At 42.8% G+C, this 23,430-nt stretch overlaps 1 protein-coding gene across 2 annotated transcripts in view; it reads right to left on the bottom strand.

The window, feature by feature from the left end:
- Positions 1–22,919, bottom strand: part of LOC110529042 (proto-oncogene tyrosine-protein kinase Src) — a 32,325-nt gene extending 9,406 nt beyond the window's left edge. Inside the window, exons 1-7 of one of the 2 annotated variants that reach the window (XM_036984170.2) lie at positions 22,450–22,906; positions 12,417–12,692; positions 4,621–4,720; positions 2,082–2,099; positions 1,525–1,623; positions 682–785; positions 61–210 (exon numbers count right to left, since the gene is read on the bottom strand). In XM_036984170.2, coding sequence (XP_036840065.1) covers positions 61–210; positions 682–785; positions 1,525–1,623; positions 2,082–2,099; positions 4,621–4,720; positions 12,417–12,684 — 739 coding nt within the window. In that variant the 5' untranslated portion in view covers positions 12,685–12,692; positions 22,450–22,906. Of the gene's footprint in view, positions 1–60; positions 211–681; positions 786–1,524; positions 1,624–2,081; positions 2,100–4,620; positions 4,721–12,416; positions 12,693–22,449 lie in introns of both variants that reach the window. The other variant, XM_036984171.2, reaches the window with a different exon arrangement.
- Positions 22,920–23,430: the final 511 nt, after the last annotated feature.

Below are 23,430 nucleotides of genomic sequence, written 5' to 3'. Positions count from 1 at the left end.
TGACAGTAATAGATCAGCTGGTTACTCTCCGCGACAGTAACAGACGAGCGGTTTACTCACTATGATAGTGGTAGACCAGCTGCTGCAGGCTGCTGAACTGGGTGCGTGAGGTGATGTAGAAACCACCGCTGTCTAGCTTGCGTATCTTGTAATGTTTGACGTTGAGACCTTTGGTGTTGTCGTAGTCCAACACGGACAGGCAGTAGGCTCCTGTGCAGAAAAATAGAATTACAAAATGATTTGATACATTGTCTGCATTCATCTCTATGCTTCTGTGTGTGTGTGGAAGGAGTAATGTGTGGGTCAAAACCAGTTAACTTCAAGTGTGAATGGATCACCTGGACATCTGTAGTAGTCATACTCCAATCAAGCTAGTTACGCATCTAGTGTTCCACACTACACACATTAGCACACTGCATGTTCACAGCATAAACTACACCACATGACCTCATTATCCTCAAACTCAACTCTGGACCTACAAGTCTGTTTCACTGCATTTATGTCATTGTTTGGGGGAGAGGGACAAAGTGCCTCTTCAACCGTTTGGTGGGTTCATTCCGTGTTCAAATTTACTACTTCACAATAAAAAGAGGAAACTTCAACAAGGAATTTGACAATAATCTAACAGTGCTTCTACTCCACGTCTAAAATGTCTGTCGCTCTCTGAGGGGTTCTTCTCACCCTTGGTGGTCTCGCTCTCTCGGACCAGGAAGGTGCCTCGTCGGTTCTGTAAACTCAAAAGGAGCCTCTCTGAGTCGCGCCGAGTTATTTTCCCAAAATACCACCTGTGAAAGTGGGCCAGAGTGAGTGAGAAAGAACAGTGAGAACCTGCCACTGAGCAAAGTGGCATTGCACTCCAAAATCATAGTGGGGTCACGTATTCAGACCTCAAAACAAGTGTCACGTCGACGAGTCCACGCTCCAGTGGTATTGTGTCGATCCAGCTTTATTAGCACATACATTTTGTGGGGAAATTATGCAGTGCTTATCTTTTCCAACATATTTTTGATTGTGGCATATAGGTGGATCTACAAAACAGATGGCCTGGGACATGGAGTTATGCCATCAGAAGGCCACTTTTGAGAAATGAAAAGGCCTAACAAACTGTGATTTTGGAGGGAAATTGTCCCTTTAATATCCTTATGGAGCACTACTGAAGTACATCTGAAGTACATCTGAAGTACATCTGAGACCAGGGTATTTTACTATCCAGATGGGTTTGTCCATAGTCATACATCTTAGAGAGAGTTTGGCCAATGTTATTAAAGCTGGACGCCATGCTGCTTCTTCTAGGGTTGCAACATTCTAGTAACAAAATTCCCAGGTTTTTCCAGAAATCCTGGTTGGAGGATTCCACATTTCTTTCTGATTCCAGGAATAGGCAAAGTTACCAGCATTTTGCAACCCTAGCTCCATCTCAGCATTCTAAACCCACGGCTGTTTCCAAAAAAAGTCTACATTTTATAACTCGATAAAAACAGGAAAGATCGAGATAAAAAAAAACAAAAAGAAAAGTTGATGTACTCTTCTGCTTGAATGGAGTCAGAGGGGGCCACATAGTTGCTGGGGATGTAACCGCTTTCTCCGGTAGTCAGAGACCGAGCCAGCCACCAGTCCCCTTCCCTGCAGCGAGACACAGGAGAGAAGGAGGTGATGACAGGGTTATTGACTTGGACAACCAGAAGCCCTCCCTGGGTTCATTCAGAGTACTAACTGGTCACTCACATCAGATAGACACATTTGACCGTGGTTGAAGCCTAAAAACAGCCCTGGGAGTAAAACCAGTGGAGGACACTGTGTGCTCACACCATGACATTCATAGGATCAAAAAAGATCTTAACCTCTCTTGACTAAATAATCATTTAAAAAACAGGGAAACCAAGTGAAAACAATGACAAAACGTACTTCACACACTGTCATTTTGCCTTTGAGTTCATCAGCACAAATGGTTTGGTTTGTTGTAGGTTGAGCTGACACACATCACCTCAGTGCACACTGAGGAAAAACGGGGTTGATCGGGAAGAGGAAAGGTGACGAGAAGTTAAGACAGGGGGGGGATCAGAAAGGATTAGTTCACTGACCTGAAGCTGTACTTTCTCCTAAGAGAAACCATGAAGCATGAGAGAGGGAAATAACAGACAGCAGAGAACATCAAAAACACACAGAAAGAAATGCAGCAAACAGCAGAGCACACAAGACCAGACCATAGAACAGTAGCAACAACTAACGGTGGGTACACTGTGTGTGTGTGATTATGTATATACACACTCACAGTTGAAGTAAGAAGTTTACATACACCTGAGCCAAATACATTTAAAATCAGTTTTTCACAATTCCTGACATTTAATCCAAGTAAAAATTCTCTGTCTTGGTTCAGTTAGGATCACCACTTTATTTTAAGAATATGAAATGTCAGAATAATAGTAGAGAGAATGATTTATTTCAGCTTTTCAGCTTTTATTTATTTATTCAGCTTTTATTTCTTTCATCACATTCCCAGTGGGTCAGAAGTTTACATACACTCAATTAGTATTTGGTAGCATTGCCTTTAAAATTGTTTAACTTGGGTCAAACGTTTCGAGTATCCTTCCACAAGCTTCCCACAAAAAGTCTGGTGAATTTTGGCCCATTCCTCCTGACAGAGATGGTGTAACTGAGACAGGTTTGTAGGCCTCCTTGCTCGCACACTTTCAGTTCTGCCCACAAAGTTTCTATAGGATTGGTCAGGACTCCAATACCTTGACCTTGTTGTCCTTAAGCCACTTTGCCACAACTTTGGAAGTATGCTTGGGGTCATTGTCCATTTGGAAGACCCATTTGTGACCAAACTTTAACTTCCTGACTGATGTCTTGAGATGTTGCTTTAATATATCCACATCCTTTTTTCCCCTCATGATGCCATCTATTTTGTGAAGTGCACCAGTCCCTCCTGCAGCAAAGCACCCCCAGAACATGATGCTGCTACCCCAGTGCTTCACGGTTGGGATGGTGTTCTTCGGCTCTTTTCCTCCAAACATAACAATGGTCATTATGGCCAAACAGTTCTATTTTTGTTTCATCAGACCAGAGGACATTTCTCCAAAAAGTACGATCTTTGTCCCCATGTGCAGTTGCAAACCGTAGTCTGGCTTTTTTATGGCGGTTTTGGAGCAGTGACTTCTTCCTTGCTGAGCGGCCTTTCAGGTTATGTCGAAATAGGACTCGTTTTACTCTGGATATAGGTACTTTTGTACCCGTTTCCTCCAGCATCTTCACAAGGTCCTTTGCTGTTGTTCTGGGATTGATTGGCATTTTTCACACCAAAGTACTTTCATCTCTAGGAGACAGAACACGTCTCCTTCCTGAGCAGTGTGATGGCTGCGTGGTCCCATGGTGGTTATACTTGCGTACTATTGTTTGTACAGAGGAACGTGGTACCTTCAGGCATTTGGAAATTGCTCCAAGGATGAACCAGACTTGTGGAGGTCAACAATTTTTTCTGAGGTCTTGGCTGATTTCTTTTGATTTTCGCATGATGTCAAGCAAAGAGTCACTGAGTTTGAAGGTAGGCCTTGAAATACATCCACAGGTACACCTCCAATTGACTCAAATTAGGTCAATTAGCCTATCAGAAGCTTCTAAAGCCATGACATAATTTTCTGGAATTTTCCAAGCTGTTTAAAGGCCCAGTCAACTTAGTGTATGTAAACTTCTGACCCACTGGAATTGTGATACAGTGAATTATAAGTGAAATAATCTGTCTGTAAACAACTGTTGGAAAAATTACTTCCTAACCGACTTGCCAAAACTATAGTTTGTTAACAAGAAATTTGTGGACTGGTTGAAAAACTAGTTTTAATGACTCCAACCTCAGTGTATGTAAACTTCCAACTTCGACTGTATGTGTGTGTTGTGTGTGTGTGTGTGTGTGTGTGTGTGTAAAACAGGCAGAGACCATCCTGTACCTAACTCCCACATGGCCTGACCTGAAATATATGTTTTGCAACGGTGCATTTTAAAATGTCTTCCTATAGTGAGCTGTGTACCGTCTTCCTGTAATCCAACTCTGTTGTATCTAAATAGGCTCATTGGGTGACATATCTGGGTATGACGTATTCTCTCCTGTTGCATCCAAAATACCCAGTGATGGAACAAATACTTTTTGGGAAATAAACTGGCTTGTGTCTGTCAGAGTGATGCTTTTGGAAAGGACAAACTTGAACTATTAGACCCAATCAACAGTAGAAGGGCTAGAATCAGGATTGTGTTCATTAGGGCACGCAACAGAAAACATTTTTACAGCAGTAGTGCCTCGCTGTTTCAGTTTGTTTTCTTTCGTTTGGTGCCTAATGAACATGACCTGACAAGGTTGCCCTTGTAAGATCTGAAAACATTAGTAGTAATGTTGTACACAGCAGATGGGGTGACAGAAAGGGGACAGACAGTGTTGTTTGGCTAACGAGGAATTATGAATAAGTCGGCACTCACTGTGACTGTGTGTGTACAGTGTGCATGCTTGTGTGTCCACACGGTGTGTGTTTGGGTTTGTCTTCGTCTGGATGAGTGTGTGTGTCTAGGTGAGAGTACATGGCGGACATGTAGTATCTAAACAGGGAGACGATGGAGTGGGCATCTCCTTACGTGTTGTTGATGATCTGCAGCCGCTCGCCTTTCTTGAAGGTCAGGTCTGAGGCAGTCCGTGATTCATAATCATAGAGTGCCACAAATGTAGTGACACCTCCTACAGGATGGACACACACACACACACAAAATGTTAGAGATAGGAGAGTTTTGGGCTAACACACATGCAGCACACATGCATCTCTCAAGCCAAAGTACAGTATCCTCTTTTTGTAATACACTATATTCATATAGAACTACGAGTACCTTCAGAATGTAATCAGACCTCTTGATATTTTCCATACTTTGTTACGTTACAGGCTTATTCTAAAATGTATTAAATTATATTTTTTCCTCAATCTACACACAATACCCCATACTGACAAAGTGAAAAACAGAAAGACCTTATTTACATAAGTATTCAGACCCTTTACTATGAGACTCGAAATTGAGCTCAGGTGCATCCTGTTTCCATTGATCATCCTTGAGATGTTTCTACAACTTGACTGGAGTCTACCAGTATTAAATTAAATTGATTGGACATGACTTGGAAAGGAACACACACACACACACACACACACACACACACACACACACACACACACACACACACACCTATATTAGGTCCCACAGTTGACAGTGCATGTCAGAGCAAAAACCAAAGTCATGAGGTTGAGAGAATTGCCCGTAGAGCTCAGAGACAGGATTGTGCCGAGGCACAGATCTGGGGAAGGGTACCAAAACATTTCTGCAGCATTGAAGGTCCCCAAGAACACAGTGGCCTACATCACTCTTAAATGGAAGAAGTTTGGAACCACCAAGACTCTTCCTAGAGCTGGCCGCCCGGCCAAATTGAGCAATCGGGGGAGAAGGGCCTTGGTCAGGGAGGTGACCAAGAACCCGATGGTCACTCTGACAGAGCTCCAGACTTCCTCTGTGGAGACGGGAGAACCTTCCAGAAGGGCAACCATCTCTGTAGCACTCCACCAATCAGGCCTTTCTTTGTGGTAGAGTGGTCATGGCGGAAGCCACTCCTCAGTAAAAAGGCACATGACAGCCCACTTGGAGTTTGCCAAAAGGCACCTAAAGGACCCTTAGACCATGAGAAACAAGATGCTCTGTTCTGATGAAACGCTTTGCCTGAATGCCAAGCGTCGCGTCTGGAGGTAACCTGGCACCATCCCTACAATGAAGCATGGCGGTGGCAGCAACATGCTGTGGGGAGGTTTTTCAGCGGCACGGACTGGGAGACTAGTCAGGATCGAGGGAAAGATGAACGGAGCAAAGTACAGAGAGATCCTTGATGAAAACCTGCTCCAGAGCGCTCAGGACCTCAGACTGGGACGGAGGTTCACATTCCAATAGGACAACGAGGCTAAGCACACAGCCAATGAGTGGCTTCGAGACAAGTCTCTGAATGTCCTTGAGTGGCCCAGCCAGATCCCAGACTTGAACCTGATCGTGCATTTCTGGAGAGACCTGAAAATAGCTGTACAGCGACACTCCCCATCTAGCCTGACAGAGCTTGAAAGGATCTGCAGAGAAAAATGGGAGAAACAACTGAAATAGGCAGTAGGATAATCAGCTCTGTTGCCAACACCTAAATATTTGTCTCAATTCATTTCAATTGAATGTTTTGGCATTCACATCTTAGAATATTACATTGTTGGCTTTTGCACCCTGCCAAAATAAAAACAACTACGGGAAACATTGGGCTGTCTAATCCAATGTACATTTCCTGGAAAGAGATACCGGCATTGACATTAGGGCTGCCTAATGTCCTTGACGGTCACAACATCTATAGTTTCTCAGCTTTCCCAATCTTTGATTGGTTAATTAGACGCCGGGGGGGGGGGGGGGGGACTCTAGCCAGCAGAAAATCCCAGAAATGAAAGTGCAACCAATCACTTTACAGGAGACGCAAAATAATGATTGACCATCTGGTCTAGACACACTATAGTGTCATGTCAGGTCTGTGAGAGTCTTCAAAGTCAAACTGAAGACGGGCTTGGCACTCCTGGAGACGGGCTTGGCACTCCCTGGAAACAGGCTTGGCACTCCCTGGACACGGGCTTGGCACTCCCTGGAGACGGGCTTGGCACTCCCTGGAGACGGGCTTGGCACTACCTGGAGACGGGCTTGGCACTCCAAGCAGATGTAGCTTAAAGAAGGTTTTTCCATGATCATACCATTCCCATCTCAACAATACCTGTATGTTTTTCAGTCTTCACAAAAATCTAACTTAGTACATTATATTTATTGTAATTCAATAGTCGCTGTCAACAGATGCTGCAAATACACTAGCGGAGGCTGGTGGGATGAGCTATAGGAGGACAGGCTCATTGGAATGGAATAAATGGAATGGTTTTTGAGGGAAAGGTACCCCCGTTTCCTCTTCCTAACCTGCGCCAAAGGAAGTAGTCTACACAAACCGCCAGTACACTAGAAGGTGCTGAAAGAGAATAAAACACACATCGGTCCAGAAAGCACACTATATTGCAACTATAGCATAAAGCTAGGGGAAATAAAATGTGTTCACTGATTGCTGACAGCGTACTCGTTTAGGTATTATAATAATATTACTGTAATTTTGGCAGAGACGTTTTGATCCAAAGCAACCTAAAGTCATGTGCTCATACATTTGTTCGGTATAGGTGGCCCTGGGAGTCAAAGCCACTATCCAGGCATTGCAAGAGCCATTCTCTACCAACTTAGCTACAGAGGACTAGACATAGTGAATCAGGCAGTTAGCCACAAATCCCGGGTGCTCGGTGATAAACCCCTGAATCCCCTCCTTGTAGTTGTTGCAGACTGCAGAACTTTTGCAGCACTTGCTTCCTAGCTCTGTTGCCATCAGAATGCAGATGCCACATGAGAACATGTTTGAATGTGATCACATGGCTATTTGTGTCAATTACTTAAATTTTAAGCAAGACAGATGATATACACTTAACGGTAATAGCCAAATGGAAAGCTTTACCATCATAGGCAATCAGCATTGTGACAGTAGCTAAAACAAACAAACATTCACATATTGGGCATTATAGCTGATATTCAGGTGGTTGGAGCACTGCAGTTAACTGCCTGGATAGCTAACTATATTGGGGCGGCAGGGTAGCCTAGTGGTTAGAGTGGTGGACTAGCAACCGGAAGGTTGCAAGTTCAAATTCCCGAGCTGACAAGGTACAATTCTGTTATTCTGCCCCTGAACAGGCAGTTCCACTGTTCCTAGGCCGTCATTGAAAATAAGATTTTGTTCTTAACTGACTTGCCTAGTTAAATAAAGGTACAAATATACCAATCAGGTAGGACCACTGTGTTGTGGCTGTATGTGACCTTGTTGAGGTCCTGGGGTTCTCCTCCTAGGCTTGTACCAGTGGGGGCTGCTGAGGGGAGGACGGCTCATAATAAATGGCTGAAACGGGGAAAATGGAAGGGCATCAAACACATGTTAACCATTTATTTGATACCATTCCACCGGTTCCGCTCCAGTCATTACCACAAGCCCGTCCTCCCCAATTAAGGTGCCACCAACCTCCTGTGGCTTGTACATATAGCTGAACAACCTGGCTATTTATAATCGTGGTTAACCCAGAACTAAAATACTGCGTAATTTGGTCAGCTGTGTGATTTACACTGAACAAAAATATAAAATCTACATGAAACAATTTCAAAGATTTTACTGAGTTCATAAGGAAATCAGTCAATTGAAATAAATCCATTAGGCCCTAATCTATGGATTTCACATAGCTGGGAATACAGATATGCATCTATTGGTCACAGATAACCTTTTTTTAAGTTTAGGCGTGGATCAGAAAACCAGTCAGTATCAAGTGTGACCACCTTCAGAAAACCAGTCAGTATCAAGTGTGACCACCTTCAGAAAACCAGTCAGTACCTGGTGTGACCACCTTTTGCCACATGCAGTGTGACACATCTCCTTCGCATAGAGTTGATCAGGCTGTTGATTGTGGCCTCTGGAATGTTGTCCCACTCCTCTTCAATGGAAGTGCAAGGTTGCTGGATGTTGCCGGGAACTGGAACACGCTGTCGGATACGTCAATCCAGAGCATCCCAAACAGGCTCATTGGGTGACATGTCTGGTCCTGCAGGCCCTGGAAGAACTGGGACATTTTTGTGTACAGATCCTTGCCACATGGGGCTGTGTATTATCATGCTGAAACATGAGGTGATGGCGGCAGATGAATGGCACGACAATGGGCCTCAAAATCTCGTCAAGGTATTTCTGTGCATTCAAATTGCCATCGATAAAATGCAATTGTGTTCGTTGCTCATAGCTTATGCCTGCCCATACCATAACCCCACCATGGATCACTCTGTTCACAATGTTGTTATCAGCAATCAGATGGGTTTCTGACCATCTCAGGGAAATTCTTTGGTTGTGCAAACCCACAGTTTCAGGTGATCCCGTAGGTGAAGAAGCCAGATGTGGAGAACCTGGGCTGACGTGGTTACACGTGGTCTGCTGTTGCGAAGCCGGTTGGACGTACTGCTAAATTCTCTAAAACGACTTTAGAGGAGGCTTATGGTAGAGAAATAAACATTAAACTATCTGGCAACAGCTCTGGTGGACATTCCTGCAAACAGCATGCCAATTGCAAGCTTGCTCAAAACTTCAGACATCTGTGGCATTGTGTTGTGTGACAAAACTGCACATTTTAGATTGGCCTTTTATTGTCCCCTGCACAAGGTGCACCTGTGTAATGATCATGCTGTTTAATCAGCTTCTTGATATGACACACCCGTCAGATTACCTTTGCTCACTACCAGGGATGTAAACAAATTTGTGTCAAACATTTGAGAGAAATAAGCTTTATGTGCGTAATGAACATTTCTGGGATCTTTCATTTCAGCTCATGAAACATGGGACCAACACTACATGTGTTTATATTTTTGTTATATATACACACACACTACCATTCAAAAGTTTGGGGTCACTTCGAAAATGTCCTTGTTTTTGAAAGAAAAGCGAATTTTTTGTCCATTAAAATAACATCAAATTGATCAGAAATAGGGTGTAGACATTGTTAATGACTATTGTAGCTGGAAACGGCCAATTTTCTTTATGGAATATCTACATAGGGGTACAGAGGGGTACAGCGGCCCATTATCAGGTGTACAGCGGCCCATTATCAGCAACCATCACTCCTGTGTTCCAATGGCACGTTGTGTTGGCTAATCCAAGTTTATAATTTTAAAAGGCTAATTGATCATTAGAAAACCCTTTTGCAATTATGTTAGCACAGCTGAAAACTGTTGTTCTGATTAAAGAAGCAATAAAACTGGCCTTCTTTAGACTATTTGAGTATCTGGAGCATCAGCATTTGTGGGTTCGATTACAGGCTTAAAATGGCAAGAAACAATGACCTTTCTCTCTTCTTCTATTCTTGTTCTGAGAAATGAAGGCTATTCCATGCGAGAAATTGCCAAGAAACAGAAGATCTCGTACAACGCTGTGTACTACTCCCTTCACAGAACAGAGCAAACTGGCTCTAACCAGAATAGAAAGAGTGGGAGGCCCCAGTGCACAACTGAGCAAGAGGACAAGTACATTAGAGTGTCTAGTTTGAGAAACAGATGCCTCACAAGTCCTCAGATGGCAGCTTAATTAAATAGTACCCGCAAAACATCAGTCTCAACGTCAACGGTCAAGAGGCGATTCCGGGATGCTGGCCTTCTAGGCAGAGTTCTTCTGTCCAGTGTCTGTGTTCTTTTGCCCAACTTAATATTTTATTTTTATTGTCCAGGCTGAGATATGGCTTTTTTTTGCAACTCTGCCTAGAAGGCCAGCATCCCGGAGTCGCCTCTTCACTGTTGACGTTGAGACTGGTGTTTTGCTCCAACTACAGTATACATTGCCCACTCCAACCAAAGGCTAAATGACTCCAGTGTGTTCTCCTCACGACATACAGTGGCAAGAAAAAGTATGTGAACCCTTTGGAATTACCTGGAATTCTGCATCAAATTTTCTGGTCATCAAATTTTATCTGATCTTCATCGAAGTCACAACAATAGACAAACATACGACGAGATTGGGGATGTTGGTTAGAGCTGCCTTGCCCTTTAAAACAAAACTCACAAAATTTGAGTTGGTTATTCACAAGGAGCATTGCCTGATGTGAACCATCCCTCAAACAAAAGAGATCTCAGAAGACCTAAGATTAAGAATTGTTGACTTGCATAAAGCTGGAAAGGGCTACAAAAGTATCTCTAAAAGTCTTGATGTTCATCAGTCCACGGTAAGAAAAATTGTATAGCACTGTTGCTACTCTCCCTAGGAGTGCTCAATGGTCAATGGAGGTTAAGAAGAATCCTAGAGTGTCAGCTAAAGACTTAAAAGAAATCTCTGGAACATGCTAACATCTCTGACGAGTCAATGATACGTAAAACACTAAACAAGAATGGTGTTCATGGGAGAACACCATGGACGAAGCCACTTCTGTCCAAACAAAACATTGCTGCACGTCTGAAGTTTGCAAAAGTGGACCTGTATGTTCCACAGTGCTACTGGCAAAATATTATGTGGACAGATGAAACTACAGTTGAGTTGTTTGGAAGGAACACACAACACTATGTGTGGAGGGAAAAAAAGGCACAGCACACCAACATCAAAACCTCATCCCCAACTGTAAAATATGGTGGAGGGAGCATCATGGTTTGGGGCTGCTTTTCCTGGGGCTGCTTCAGGGCCTGGACAGCTTGCTATCATCGACAGAAAAGTTAATTCCCAAGTTTATCGAGACATTTTGCAGGAGAATGTAAGGCTATCTGTCCACCAATTGAAGCTCAACAGAAGTTGGGTGATGCAACAGGACAACGACCCAAAACACAGAAGTAAATCAACAACAGAATGGCTTCAACAGAAGAAAATACAACTTCTGGAGTGGCCCAGTCAGAGTCCTGATCTCAACCCGATTTGAGATGCTGTGGCATGACCTCAAGAGAGCAGTTCACACCAGACATCCCAAGAATATTGCTGACCTAAAACAGTTTTGTAAAGAGGAATGGTCAAATTCCTCCTGACCGTTGTGCAGGTCTGATCCGCAACTACAGAAAACATTTGGTTGAGATTATTGCTGCCAAAGGAGGGTGAACCAGTTAATAAATCCAAGGGTTCACATACTTTTTGCATCCCGAGTGTGAATGTTTACACGGTGTGTTCAATAAAGAAAAACGTATAATTGTTTGTGTGTTATTAGTTTAAGCAGACTGTGTGTCTATTGTTGTGACCTGGATGAAGATCAGATCAAATGTTATGTTCACATTTTTTTTTGCCACTGCATGAAATCATGTAACCAAAAAAAGTGTTAAACAAATCCAAATGTATTTTATTTTTAAGATTCTTCAAAGAAGCCACCCTCTGCCTTAATTACAGCTTTGCACACTCTTGGCATTCTCTCAACCACCTCCATGTGGTAGTCACCTGGAATGCATCCAGGCACTCCGCGTCACGTCGTGCATAAGAACAGCCCTTAGCCGGAATGAATAATGACATTTTGGATCTCCTCAAAGAAAATCAATAGAAAGGTACTGTACTTTGGGGGGATGTATTTGTGGCATACACTTGTAATATGTATCCAAAATTATTATTGAAAAGTAATTCAAAGAAATATGGAACAATAACATGTTTGTTTTACATAACATATTTCCATCTGAACATTCCACAATGCTTTGCCATGCTAATCGCAGCTCAGCTGAAAGTTCCACAATGTTTCCCCTGCTGAATGCAGCCCATCTAAATGTTCCACAACGTTTCCCCTGCTGAATGCTGCCTAAGAACTTCCTGCTCCACCTACCTGCCAGTGGTCCTCTGTGAGGGGAGGTGATACTGGCCGTGTGGTCTACTCCACCGAACAGCGCCAGCTCAGGGGTGTTGGTGGGAGCATTCCCGGGGTGGTGGCCATGCCTGGCGCCCCCTACGGCGGGACTCCTGTTGGGGGTCTGGGTCTGCTGGGTCGAGTTGAGGTGGTGGTGGTGCCCACTGTCCGAGCCCGTGCCAATGGTGCCATCGAGACTCAGTGAGCGCTGGCCTGGCTCCTTGGGCTTGCTCTTGCCCGCCCCCATCAGCAGGCCTGAGAAAAATAACCAATGATTAAAATCTCAAATGGATTCATTTCAATCTGGCTCAATGCAGTTCAGTCCTGTTTGATTCAATTCAATCACTCAATTCAATTCTATACAAATGCAGTTCAATGCAGTTCAGTCCTGTTTGATTCAATACAATCACTCAATTCAATTCTATACAAACTCTGAATTGAATTCACTCAAGCTCGAGCTGGTGATTGGATGGAGAGACCCATCTCTTCCTGATGTGTATTTGAGTATCTGGTATTTAAAATAGTTTTTTCTGTGTTTTTTGAGTATTTTCAAATACACAGCCCAAAATAAGTACTTTTATTTTAGTATTTAAATGGTTATTTGTAAAACAAAAAACAAACATTCTCCCAAATTGTATTTAAAATACTATTTTGAAATACATGGGTTAAATGCATGGGAGTGTATTTGGGTCAGTATATTTTAAAATACTTTCCAAGTGTATTTCCAAATACATTAAAATATTTATTTTCAAAAAAATCAATAATGTAAAAGTAATTGTTATTTGAAATAGTATTTGAACCCAGGTCTGGTTCTATATCATCCCTTTCCCTGCAACAGTAGAATCATTCAGCAGGGTGGTGTTCATTAGGAACCAAATGGAAGAAAACTGTCTGAAAGGGACTACCTGGTCCAATATGGCACACATTTTCCATTGCAAAACATTTTTAAAACGTGACCTTATGAACACGACCCTGCTATTGAGTCTCTATTCAGGGTCCATTCATTGAGTTTCCCTGGAGATCTTCCAGTTTCAGTTGCTGGAGCCGCTTACAAGGCAAATACTCTAAAAGGACACCTTGAAAAAGTCAACAGACAGCGGCGGGTGTTTGTAGATTCAAGGTCATATAATATGTTGATTCAACCTGGTATTAAATAAATACAGATCTACAATGTACACAATATAAGACACAGTTTAGGACAGCTCTGAGCGGAAACTTTGGCCCTGGCCGACATTGACAACAGTAATTTTATCATCGTCGGTAATTCTACAGTATTTGGTTTATCGCCCCTATATTTCAAATTGAATCCTATTCTTACAGACTCTGTTACAATCATGGACACAAACACCAGTTAAATTCTTCCCTCTGTACAACAGAATGAGTCACAATGGAAACCTATTACAAGCTAGATGATACACGCGCACACACACGGCTTGTTCCGTTGTGTGTGGCAGTTAGTGTGTGTGTGAGCAGCTGTTCGTCTGTCCCTGAGAACAGAAGCTCTGACACACACACACACCCTGTGTCTCTCACATCTCGTTTCCAACACACTCACTGTGACTGTGTGTGTGTGTGTGTGGGGGGGGGGGGGGGGTTGCTTCTTCTATCCTTGCGTGGACCTAAAATCCCCAAATTACCTCACAAGGGTAGTAAAACAAGAAATATTCTCCATGAGTACAAAGGCTATTTTAAGCTTAGGGGTTAGGTTTAAGGGTTATAATTAGGGTCAGGTTTATAATTAGGGTTAGGGGGTTAGGATTAGGAGTTAGCGTTGGGGTAATTTTGAATGGAAATACATTTCAGGTCCCCACGAGGATAGAAGAACATAACGTTTGTGTGTGTTGACAGACAGACAGGGCTGAGTGTGACTAACAGTGGGTGGGGAAGGAGCAGGGGAACTAGGAATAGCTGAAAAACGACTAGAGAAGGTAGGTGCTGTAGCATCTGGGGTTGAGTCTGGTGTGTACAGTATGTGGGAGTGTTGCTGTTTGATACCCTGGGTCAAGAACTGCAACGCTGCTGGGTTTTTCATGCTCAACAGTTTCCTGTGTGTATCAAGAATGGTCCACCAACCAAAGGACATCCAGCCAACTTGATACAACAGTGGGAAGCATTGGAGACAACATGCGCCAGCATCCCTGTGGAATGCTTTCAACACCTTGTAGAGTCCATGCCCCGGAGAATGGAGGCTGTTCTGAGGGCAAAAGGGGGTGCAACTCAGTAGTGTGTATGTAAATCTGTTGTGTGCATCTGTATATGTGGAAGGGAATGTGTGCAAGTGTGCACTCTCTGTGTGTGTGTGTGTGTGTGTGTGTGTGTGTGTGTGTGTGTGTGTGTGTGTGTGTGTGTGTGTGTGTGTGTGTGTGTGTGCACATTAGGGCCGGGACGATATCGCAATATTTTTTCCATGCCAAAAATGAAACCACGAAGCAAGCAAAACTCTATGGTCCTTTAAAAACCTGCTGTGTGTAAATATTGGGTGCTATAGCTTGGAAAATAAATATATTTAACTCCGGATGACAACATAATGATGCTTGTTCCCAACATTAAGAGCTGATTTCCTAAAGAAGTATTTTGTTTCCTTGCCATGATTCTGTCTTAAACTCTGCTGGCCCCTCCGCGGATTTTGTGTTAAACGCTCTACAACAAAGATTTCTCTGCCCTTGACCTTGTTCTGAACATCTCCAAAACAAAGGTCATGTGGTTTGGTAAGAAGAATGCCCCTCTACCCACAGGTGTGATTACTACCTCTGTGGGTTTAAAGATTGAGGTAGTCACCTCATACAAGTACTTGGGAGTACACTGTCCTTCTCTCAGCACATATCAGGATGCAGGCTAAAGTTAAATCTAGATTTGGTTTCCTCTATCGTAATCGCTCCTCTTTCACCCCAGCTGCCAAACTAACCCTGATTCAGATGACCATTCTACCCATGCTAGATTACGCAGACGTAATTTATAGATCGGCAGGTAAGGGTGCTCTCGAGCGGCTAGATGCTCTTTACAATTCGTCCATCAGATTTGCCACCAGTGCTCCTTATAGGACACATCCCTGCACTCTATGCTCCTCTGTAAACTGGTCATCTCTGTATACCCGTCGCAACTGGAAGGTTGCAAGTTCAAACCCCCGAGCTGACAAGGTACAAATAGGTCGTTCTGCCCCTGAACAGGCAGTCTACCCACTGTTCCTAGGCCGTCATTGAAAATAAGAATTTGTTCTTAACTGACTTGCCTGGTTAAATAAAGGTAAAAAAATATATATATTAAAAAAAAGACCCACTGGTTGATGCTTATTTATAAAACCCTTAGGCCTCACTCCCCCCTATCTGAGATATCTACTGCTGCCCTCATCCTCCACATACACCCATTCTGCCAGTCACATTCTGTTAAAGGTCCTCAAAGCACACACATCCCTGGGTCGCTCGTCTTTTCAGTTTGCTGCAGCTAGCGACTGGAACGAGCTGCAACAAACACTCAAACTGGACAGTTTAATCTCAATCTCTTCATTCCAAGACTCAATCATGGACACTCTTACTGACAGTTGTGGCTGCTTCGCGTGATATATTGTTGGCTCTACCTTCTTGCCCTTTGTGCTGTTGTCTGTGCCCAATAATGTTTGTACCATGTTTTGTGCTGCTACCATGTTGTGCTGCTGCTATGTTGTGTTGCTACCATGTTGTTGTCATGTTGTGTTGCTGCCATGCTATGTTGTCATTTTAGGTCTCTATGTAGTGGTGTGTTGTCTCTCTTGTCGTGATGTGTGTTTTTGTCCTATATTTTTTTTATTTTTTTTTAATCCCAGCTCCCGTCCCCACAGGAGGCCTTTTGCCTTCTGGTAAGCCGTCATTGTAAATAAGAATTTGTTCTGACTTGCCTAGTTAAATAAAGGTTCAAAGAAATATAAATAATATGGAGATACTGGTATCGTCCCGGCCCTAGCGTGCATGCCTACTGTATGTGTGTGAGTGAGCGTGGACGTGAGTGTCTTTGATTCATCCGGAGCCAGAATGAAAGCCAGCCCAGTGAAGGGGTTAACATCTCCCTCAGTTTCATGCTGCTTAGTCACACAGAGAGAGACCTGGGGGGGTAGATGACTGCTCAATGTTAGTGGGCGTTCGATGAGGCTGGCCAGAGCCTGGGCTATATTATATTAGTACTGACTGGTCTTCCCGCTGTAAGTCACTGTTATTATGGGACCAGAGGGACAAAAAGGACAAATACTGTACACATGCCTGGCCCTGGACAAAATACCATCAGCTGGGGTCAAAAGTCTGTACCAATGTAATAGCTTAGCATAGTGGTAGCTAACTAGTTAAGATAGCTCGGCGCATTGCCCGGGCCCTGGACCAAACAGCACCCAGGGCAAAAGCCTGTACCAATGGACTAATTGGTGTAAACTAGCTTAGCTAGCTCGTGTACAGGTCTGGATTTGGAACAAAACATTCAGGGCCAAAATCTGTACCAATGTCCTAGAACGGTGGAAATGTAGCTAGCTCAAACAGTGACATCACCTGACCTGGCTCATTACGTTCAGAACAAAATTGGGAGAAAACGTTTTGAAACAGGGGAATGCTCAATTTCAGTTTTTTTTTTGTGTTTCAAAAAGCTCCTGTCCTGATGTTTTAGAAGTATACCAGTAGGGCAGTGGAGGCTGGTGGGAGGAGCTATAGGAGCATGGGCTCATTGTAATGGCTAGAATGTAATAAATGGAAGTCCAACATGTGGTTTCCATATGTTTGATGTGTTTGATACCGTTCCATTGATGCCATCCCAGCCATTCCAATGAGCCCGTCCTCCTATAGCCACTCCCGCCAGCCTCCTCTGCAGTAGACCTTCTGCTGACATTTACTTCGGAGAGCAGAATGCTGGTGGGAGTGTGGTACAGAATACCAGCATGGCTTCTAAATTAGCACAGCATGCAACTTATTTTATATAGAAAACCCTACAACCCTAATTCCTTTTGCATGGCCTAATTCAAAGAACACTCCAATGAACCTTTGGCCCATGCTACTAATCAGAAAACGATGGGTTTCCATTAGAGGTCGACCGATTAATCGGAATGGGCGATTAATTAGGGCCGATTTCAAGTTTTCATAACAATCGGAAATCGGTATTTTTGGACATTGATTTTGCCGATTTTTATTTATTTACCTTTTATTTCATCTTTATTTCACTAGGCAAGTCAGTTAAGAACACATTCTTATTTTCAATGACGTCCTAGGAACGGTGGGTTAACTGCCTCCTTCAGGGGCAGAACGACAGATTTTCACCTTGTCAGCTCGGGGATCCAATCTTGCAACCTTACAGTTAACTAGTCCAACGCAATAACGACCTGCCTCTTGTTGCACTCCACAAGGAGACTGCCTGTTACGCGAATGCAGTAAGCCAAGGTAAGTTGCTAGCTAGCATTAAACTTATCTTATAAAAAACAATCAATCAATCATAAACACTAGTTAACTACACATGGTTGATGATATTACTAGATATTATCTTGCGTGTCCTGCGTTGCGTATAATCTGACTGATACTTGTATCTGACTGATACAAGTATTTAAGTATCTAACTGAGCAGTGGTAGGCAGAAGCAGGCGCGTAAACATTCATTCAAACAGCACTTTCGTGTGTTTTGCCAGCAGCTCTTCGTTGTGCGTCAAGCATTGCCCTGTTTATGACTTCAAGCCTATCAACTCCCGAGATTAGGCTGGTGTAACCGAAGTGAAATGGCTGGCTAGTTAGAACGTGCTAATAGCGTTTTCAAACGGCACTCGCTCTGAGCCTGTGGTTGTTTCCCTTGCTCTGCATGGGTAATGCTGCTTCGAGGGTGGCTGTTGTCGTTGTGTTTCTGGTTCGAGCCCAAGGAGGAGCGAGGAGAGGGACGGAAGCTATACTGTTACACTGGCAATACTAAAGTGCCTATAAGAACATCCAATAGTCAAAGGTTAATGAAATACAAATGGTATAGAGGGAAATAGTCCTATAATTCCTATAATAACTACAACCTAAAACTTCTTACCTGGGAATATTGAAGACTCATGTTAAAAGGAACCACCAGCTTTCATATGTTCTCATGTTCTGAGCAAGGAACTTAAACGTTAGCTTTCTTACATGGCACATATTGCACTTTTACTTTCTTCTCCAACACTTAGTTTTTGCATTATTTAAACAAAATTGAACATGTTTCATTATTTATTTGAGGCTAAATTGATTTTATTGATGTATTATATTAAGTTAAAATAAGTGTTAATTCAGTATTGTTGTAATTGTCATTATTACAAAAAAAATTAAAACATTTAATCTGCCAATTAATCGGTATCGGCTTTTTTGGTCCTCCAATAATCGGTATCGGTATTGAAAAATCATAATCGGTCGACCTCTAGTTTCCATGGTTACAAGTTTGGTCCCTCAAAAGGTTTCTCTCTATGGATAACTCCTGGACATTTTTCTTACCCCTAAACTTGCCTTCAAACAATTTAGCCTGAGTGCATTATTGCTCAGTGACCTGTGACAAAAGTCAAGCACATTATCATACAAATCTATTGAAAAGTAACTAGAAGACGAGAGACCACGGTGAAGGCTCAAGATGGAGTTTCTTCCCTTCCCTTTTTGGGCTGGTGCAATAATTAGTTGGAGGGTTCCCACCATTGTTCCTACACCAGTCCATTCCCTTTAGATTAATGAGAGGGATTGTGCAAGGGCATTGGGTAGAGAAGCAGGACAAAACCATGCTCCTGTTCAGTGCCATCACCTGGGCCGCGTAGGCATAAACAGAGCGTACGTGATTCCTTTGTTTACATGTAAGGGAAGCGTGTTTGTTCTACATAATGTATTTGGGCTCTCAAGTGGCACAGCGGTCTAGGACACCGCATCTCAGTACTAGAACCGTCACTACAGACCCTGGTTCGATTTGAGGCTGTATCACAACTGGCCGTGATTGGGAGTCCCATAGGGCGCCGCACAATTGGCCCAGCGTCGTCCGGGTTAGGCCGTCATTGTAAATAAGAATTTGATCTTAACTGACTTGCCTAGTTAAATAAAGGTTAAATAAAATAAAGAAATATTTATATCTGAAAGTTCTACAATATTGTGCTCTGCTGGCATCAATCATTAGCAATGAGGGTTTTGAGGAGAAGAGGGATGGAAGCCATTTAGGAGTTCTGAGAGACTGTTGAAATCTCTTAAGGGACTAGGACTGCTCTTTGCCAGGAGGAAACTGTGAACAGCACACCCTTAGCAGCCTGTCACAGTGTGTAAACAACGGAACTAATGCAACCAGTAGCGCCTTCCCCTAATATGGAGCCAGAGTGCTTGAACGTCAGGATCTGTGACTGTGTGATTTGTTCCTAGTTCCCACATTCAGAGAGATTGAGAGGGCGGGAAGGGGGTAGGAGAGATGGGAGAGGGTGAGGAAGGAGAAAGAAAGAAGAGAGAAACAGGGGGAAAGAGGGGAGAGAAAGGAGAGGGGATTGTAATCCTGAGTCTCAGAACTTTCACCATAAGACTGTAAGAATGTGGGAAAATCAGAATCCTCCAACAGGCACCTGAGGGTGAAGACATTTTAACCCCTGTTTGTGTGGAAAAGTGTTAAAGTATTCTTTGTGCATAGCGTTGTATGGTCTGTTTAACTTTGCAATCGATAGTTTTTGCCTGACACACATTTTAAAGTGAAACATCTGAGTCTCAACATTTTTTACCGTGGAATTGCCCTCAAGCTCAGTAAATTTGGTTGGGAATCATTGCTAGACAGCAATATTCACACCTTGTCTCTGGTGTCTTTTGCATTCAAAATGTATAACTGTCCCACTGTAGAATATCCCAGGATTTTCAGACGCCTCCACCAAGTATTCACTTTTAATCATTTAGAAATGTTTCAAATTATTTTCTTTCACTTTTAAAATGTGTAGATCTGTAGGGAAAAAATATCTAAGTGAATACCTTTTTAGATTGAATGGAAGGCAGGGAAATCTGACAGTGTAAAGGGGTGTGTAGACTTTCACTAGGCATTGTAACGTGCTGCACACGCCCAGGCACATTCTGTAAAAAAAAAATTTAAAAAAAAAAAAAAAGCCCCATGTACAATGGTTATGTGGAATTATGGTTACTTTGGTTGCAACATGTCCTGCTGCTCCATTGAGGAAATCAGTTGGGACTTTCACTTGAGACTGATGGTAAAATCAAAAGAGACTAATCTGAAACAAAGAAAGGTGTGTGCACCTCATTCTGACATAGGTCTACCCGGTTCCTTGGAGCGAAAACAAACACTAAATGGGGATATATTTAGACCCCCTACCCAACTACTCTACGGCGAATAGACCCACAATCCTCAGAACAATCCACAATTCTGCTAAATATAGCCTGGCCAACCAAATTAAGGCTTAGTTCATAGAAAATTGCAGTAATATGGCAGTGATAAACAATTGCAATAATGCTTGCATGTGCCAGGGTTTATCTCAAATGGTACCCTATTCCGTATAGGCTAAGGCACAGGGCTCTGGTCAAAATTAGCGCACTACATAGGGAATAGAATGCCATTTAAGATGCAGGCTAAGAATGGACCAAGAATCACCTTAATGTCGTCTCGTGGTCCCCGTTAAAGGATGATAAAAAAAAGCTCCACAGGAGATGGTAGTGTCTGTCTCCGCAGTCCCAGAGTCCTCAGCTCTCCAGAAAACAAGGTTTTATCGGCCTGTCCCATCTAATCTTCTCTCCTCCATTGCTGTGCAAAGACAATGGAGGAGAGGGGGAGCGGGGTGGGGTACAGGAGGAGTGCGGCCAGGGGAAAACCCAGGTGATAAACTCAGCGCTGGATCCACTTCCTTCTCTGTCCGTCACTTAGTACGGTACTGTCCCTAAACCAACAAGCCATGTTCTGCACAGTAAGAACAGGAAGTAGATACACAGTATCAACCATTGACAGACAATGAGCCATAAAAACTGACTGAAATAGGAACTGGGCTTCTGTTCCCTTTTAATAGACACATTATATAGGTTATATTGAAACCATCTCAGTCCTTGGATAAATCCTTAGGGAACGCACATCAACAAGAGCCGAACAACAAAGAAAGACTCAACAGCACATTAATAGATTGCCATGCAGTACAGGCTGCACCTCTGACATTAGAAATATGCCAACTTGCAAATGTTATTCTTATGTTGGGAGCATATCAATACGGCTGTGTTATTCTATTATAATGTAATGGTGTGGTTCAGCCAGGCTGGAACAATAGGCTCCATTCAGATACGCTGACACTTGGGAACAGTCCACGCCAAAATTCCCAGGGATGCACACCTGTTTCATTCAAACCAGTAAATATAGGCTGTAGCTAAAATAAGAGGTTGGGGGGGGGGGGGGGGGGGGGTGATACATTGTATGGGTTGTCTCTGTCCAAATCATAATAATAATAATAAGTGTATAACCAAAAATCCCGAAAGAAATTATGTTCCTCACAGCCGGTCACTATTTACGCACGTTGTCCTATGCAGTATTGTAACACCATTGGTGAAAGATGGGTCACGCCTTTGATAGGAAAACCCAACATAATTTCGAGACTGTAAATGGATATTGGCTAGGGTGTATTTTAGTGCAGGTCATTCTTATGCATACTACTATTAATACGTGCTTTGTAGGCTATAATAGGACTGTATGAATCAAATCAGGTGCTGTTACAACTCCATTTTGAATTTCAATGGCCTGTGTGTGTTTATTGATTATTGTTATACCTTCATTTCAATCGAGGTGTCGGACATACATGATACTATAGTAGCCCATGTAGGCTGTGCGGGAAATTAAATCTGTCAACGACAGTCACTATAAATGGAAGCGTACACATTTTATGAAATAGACTAACATTCTACTGTCAACATAAAACATTGTGGGGTGGGAACAATGTGAAACCAGCAATAGAAACGCTGTCGAATTAAGAATCCTTTGTGTAACGTCAAGAAAATGTATTCTACTAAAATGTGTTGACATTCCTTCACCCGGTGAAAGCTAAATATTTTAGGCTAATCAACACTTACCTTTGAAGCAAGCGTCTTGAGGTTTACGCAAGGCACAGAAGAGTGCGTGAAGAACCAAATCAAATCCCCACAGTAGTCTTCATTTGATGAAAAGGATTCGAAAACGAATTATGTCCAACTTCTTTGAGAACACTAGTACCGAAGGAAAATGCCATTTAGCGAATTTGAAAGAATAGACAGGTCATGACGGGAATTGCCTTGAGCAGAGGGCACAACTCAGATTGCGGTGGCGATCCCAATTCGCTAAAATAAACGCAAGTAGGCGGTGGGAATGGACATCCATCCGTTTAGGATATCAGTAAAATTAAGTAGGTTTAATGAAATGCGAAGTGATAAATTAGGGCTATGAAATTAATCCCGGAGCCATATACGAGGGATATAGTGAAAACATGCCTTGTAGGGAAAAAAAGCAAGATCACTATGCATCACTGACGAAACAGGACAGCACACTATGTATGATAGGGGAGAATGAATTACGTTTTTTGCGCAATTGGATGGAGTCAGGAATACAGCGTAGCTCCGTTGAATAATTTAGTTCACGTAGACAATTCCAATATCAACATATTTTTTAAACACAACCATTTAGGGACAGTTTCCCGGACACAGGTTTAGCCTAGTCGTGGACTAAATACAAATGTTATGCTCATTGATCATGCTTTTAGTATAGGACGTTTAATCTGTGTCTGGGAAACCTGTCCTTATATCTTGGAATAGATACTGTATTAGGTTAGGACTCGTTTGTGAAAGACAAGGGAACACGTTCTGCCATCCATTTCCCATTTGATATTACTGTACTCTGTATCTAATTTTACGTTTGATTACTTTTAGTTGGATTAAAAACTGAAAAGTGAGTCTCTAACCAGGTTTCCATTAAAACTTTTATGCAAGTAAAGTACATGTTGGATAAAACATGTCATGACAGGCCTGATGGAAACAGCACATTTTCTCGGTAAACGTTGCAAATGTCGACAAAACAAAATA

Source organism: Oncorhynchus mykiss, chromosome 7, assembly GCF_057628025.1.
Source record: "Oncorhynchus mykiss isolate SJ-2025 chromosome 7, ASM5762802v1, whole genome shotgun sequence".
NCBI lineage: Eukaryota > Metazoa > Chordata > Actinopteri > Salmoniformes > Salmonidae > Oncorhynchus > Oncorhynchus mykiss.
Note: the sequence above shows the minus strand (reverse complement) of the source record. Positions and strands in the feature narration are given on the sequence as shown.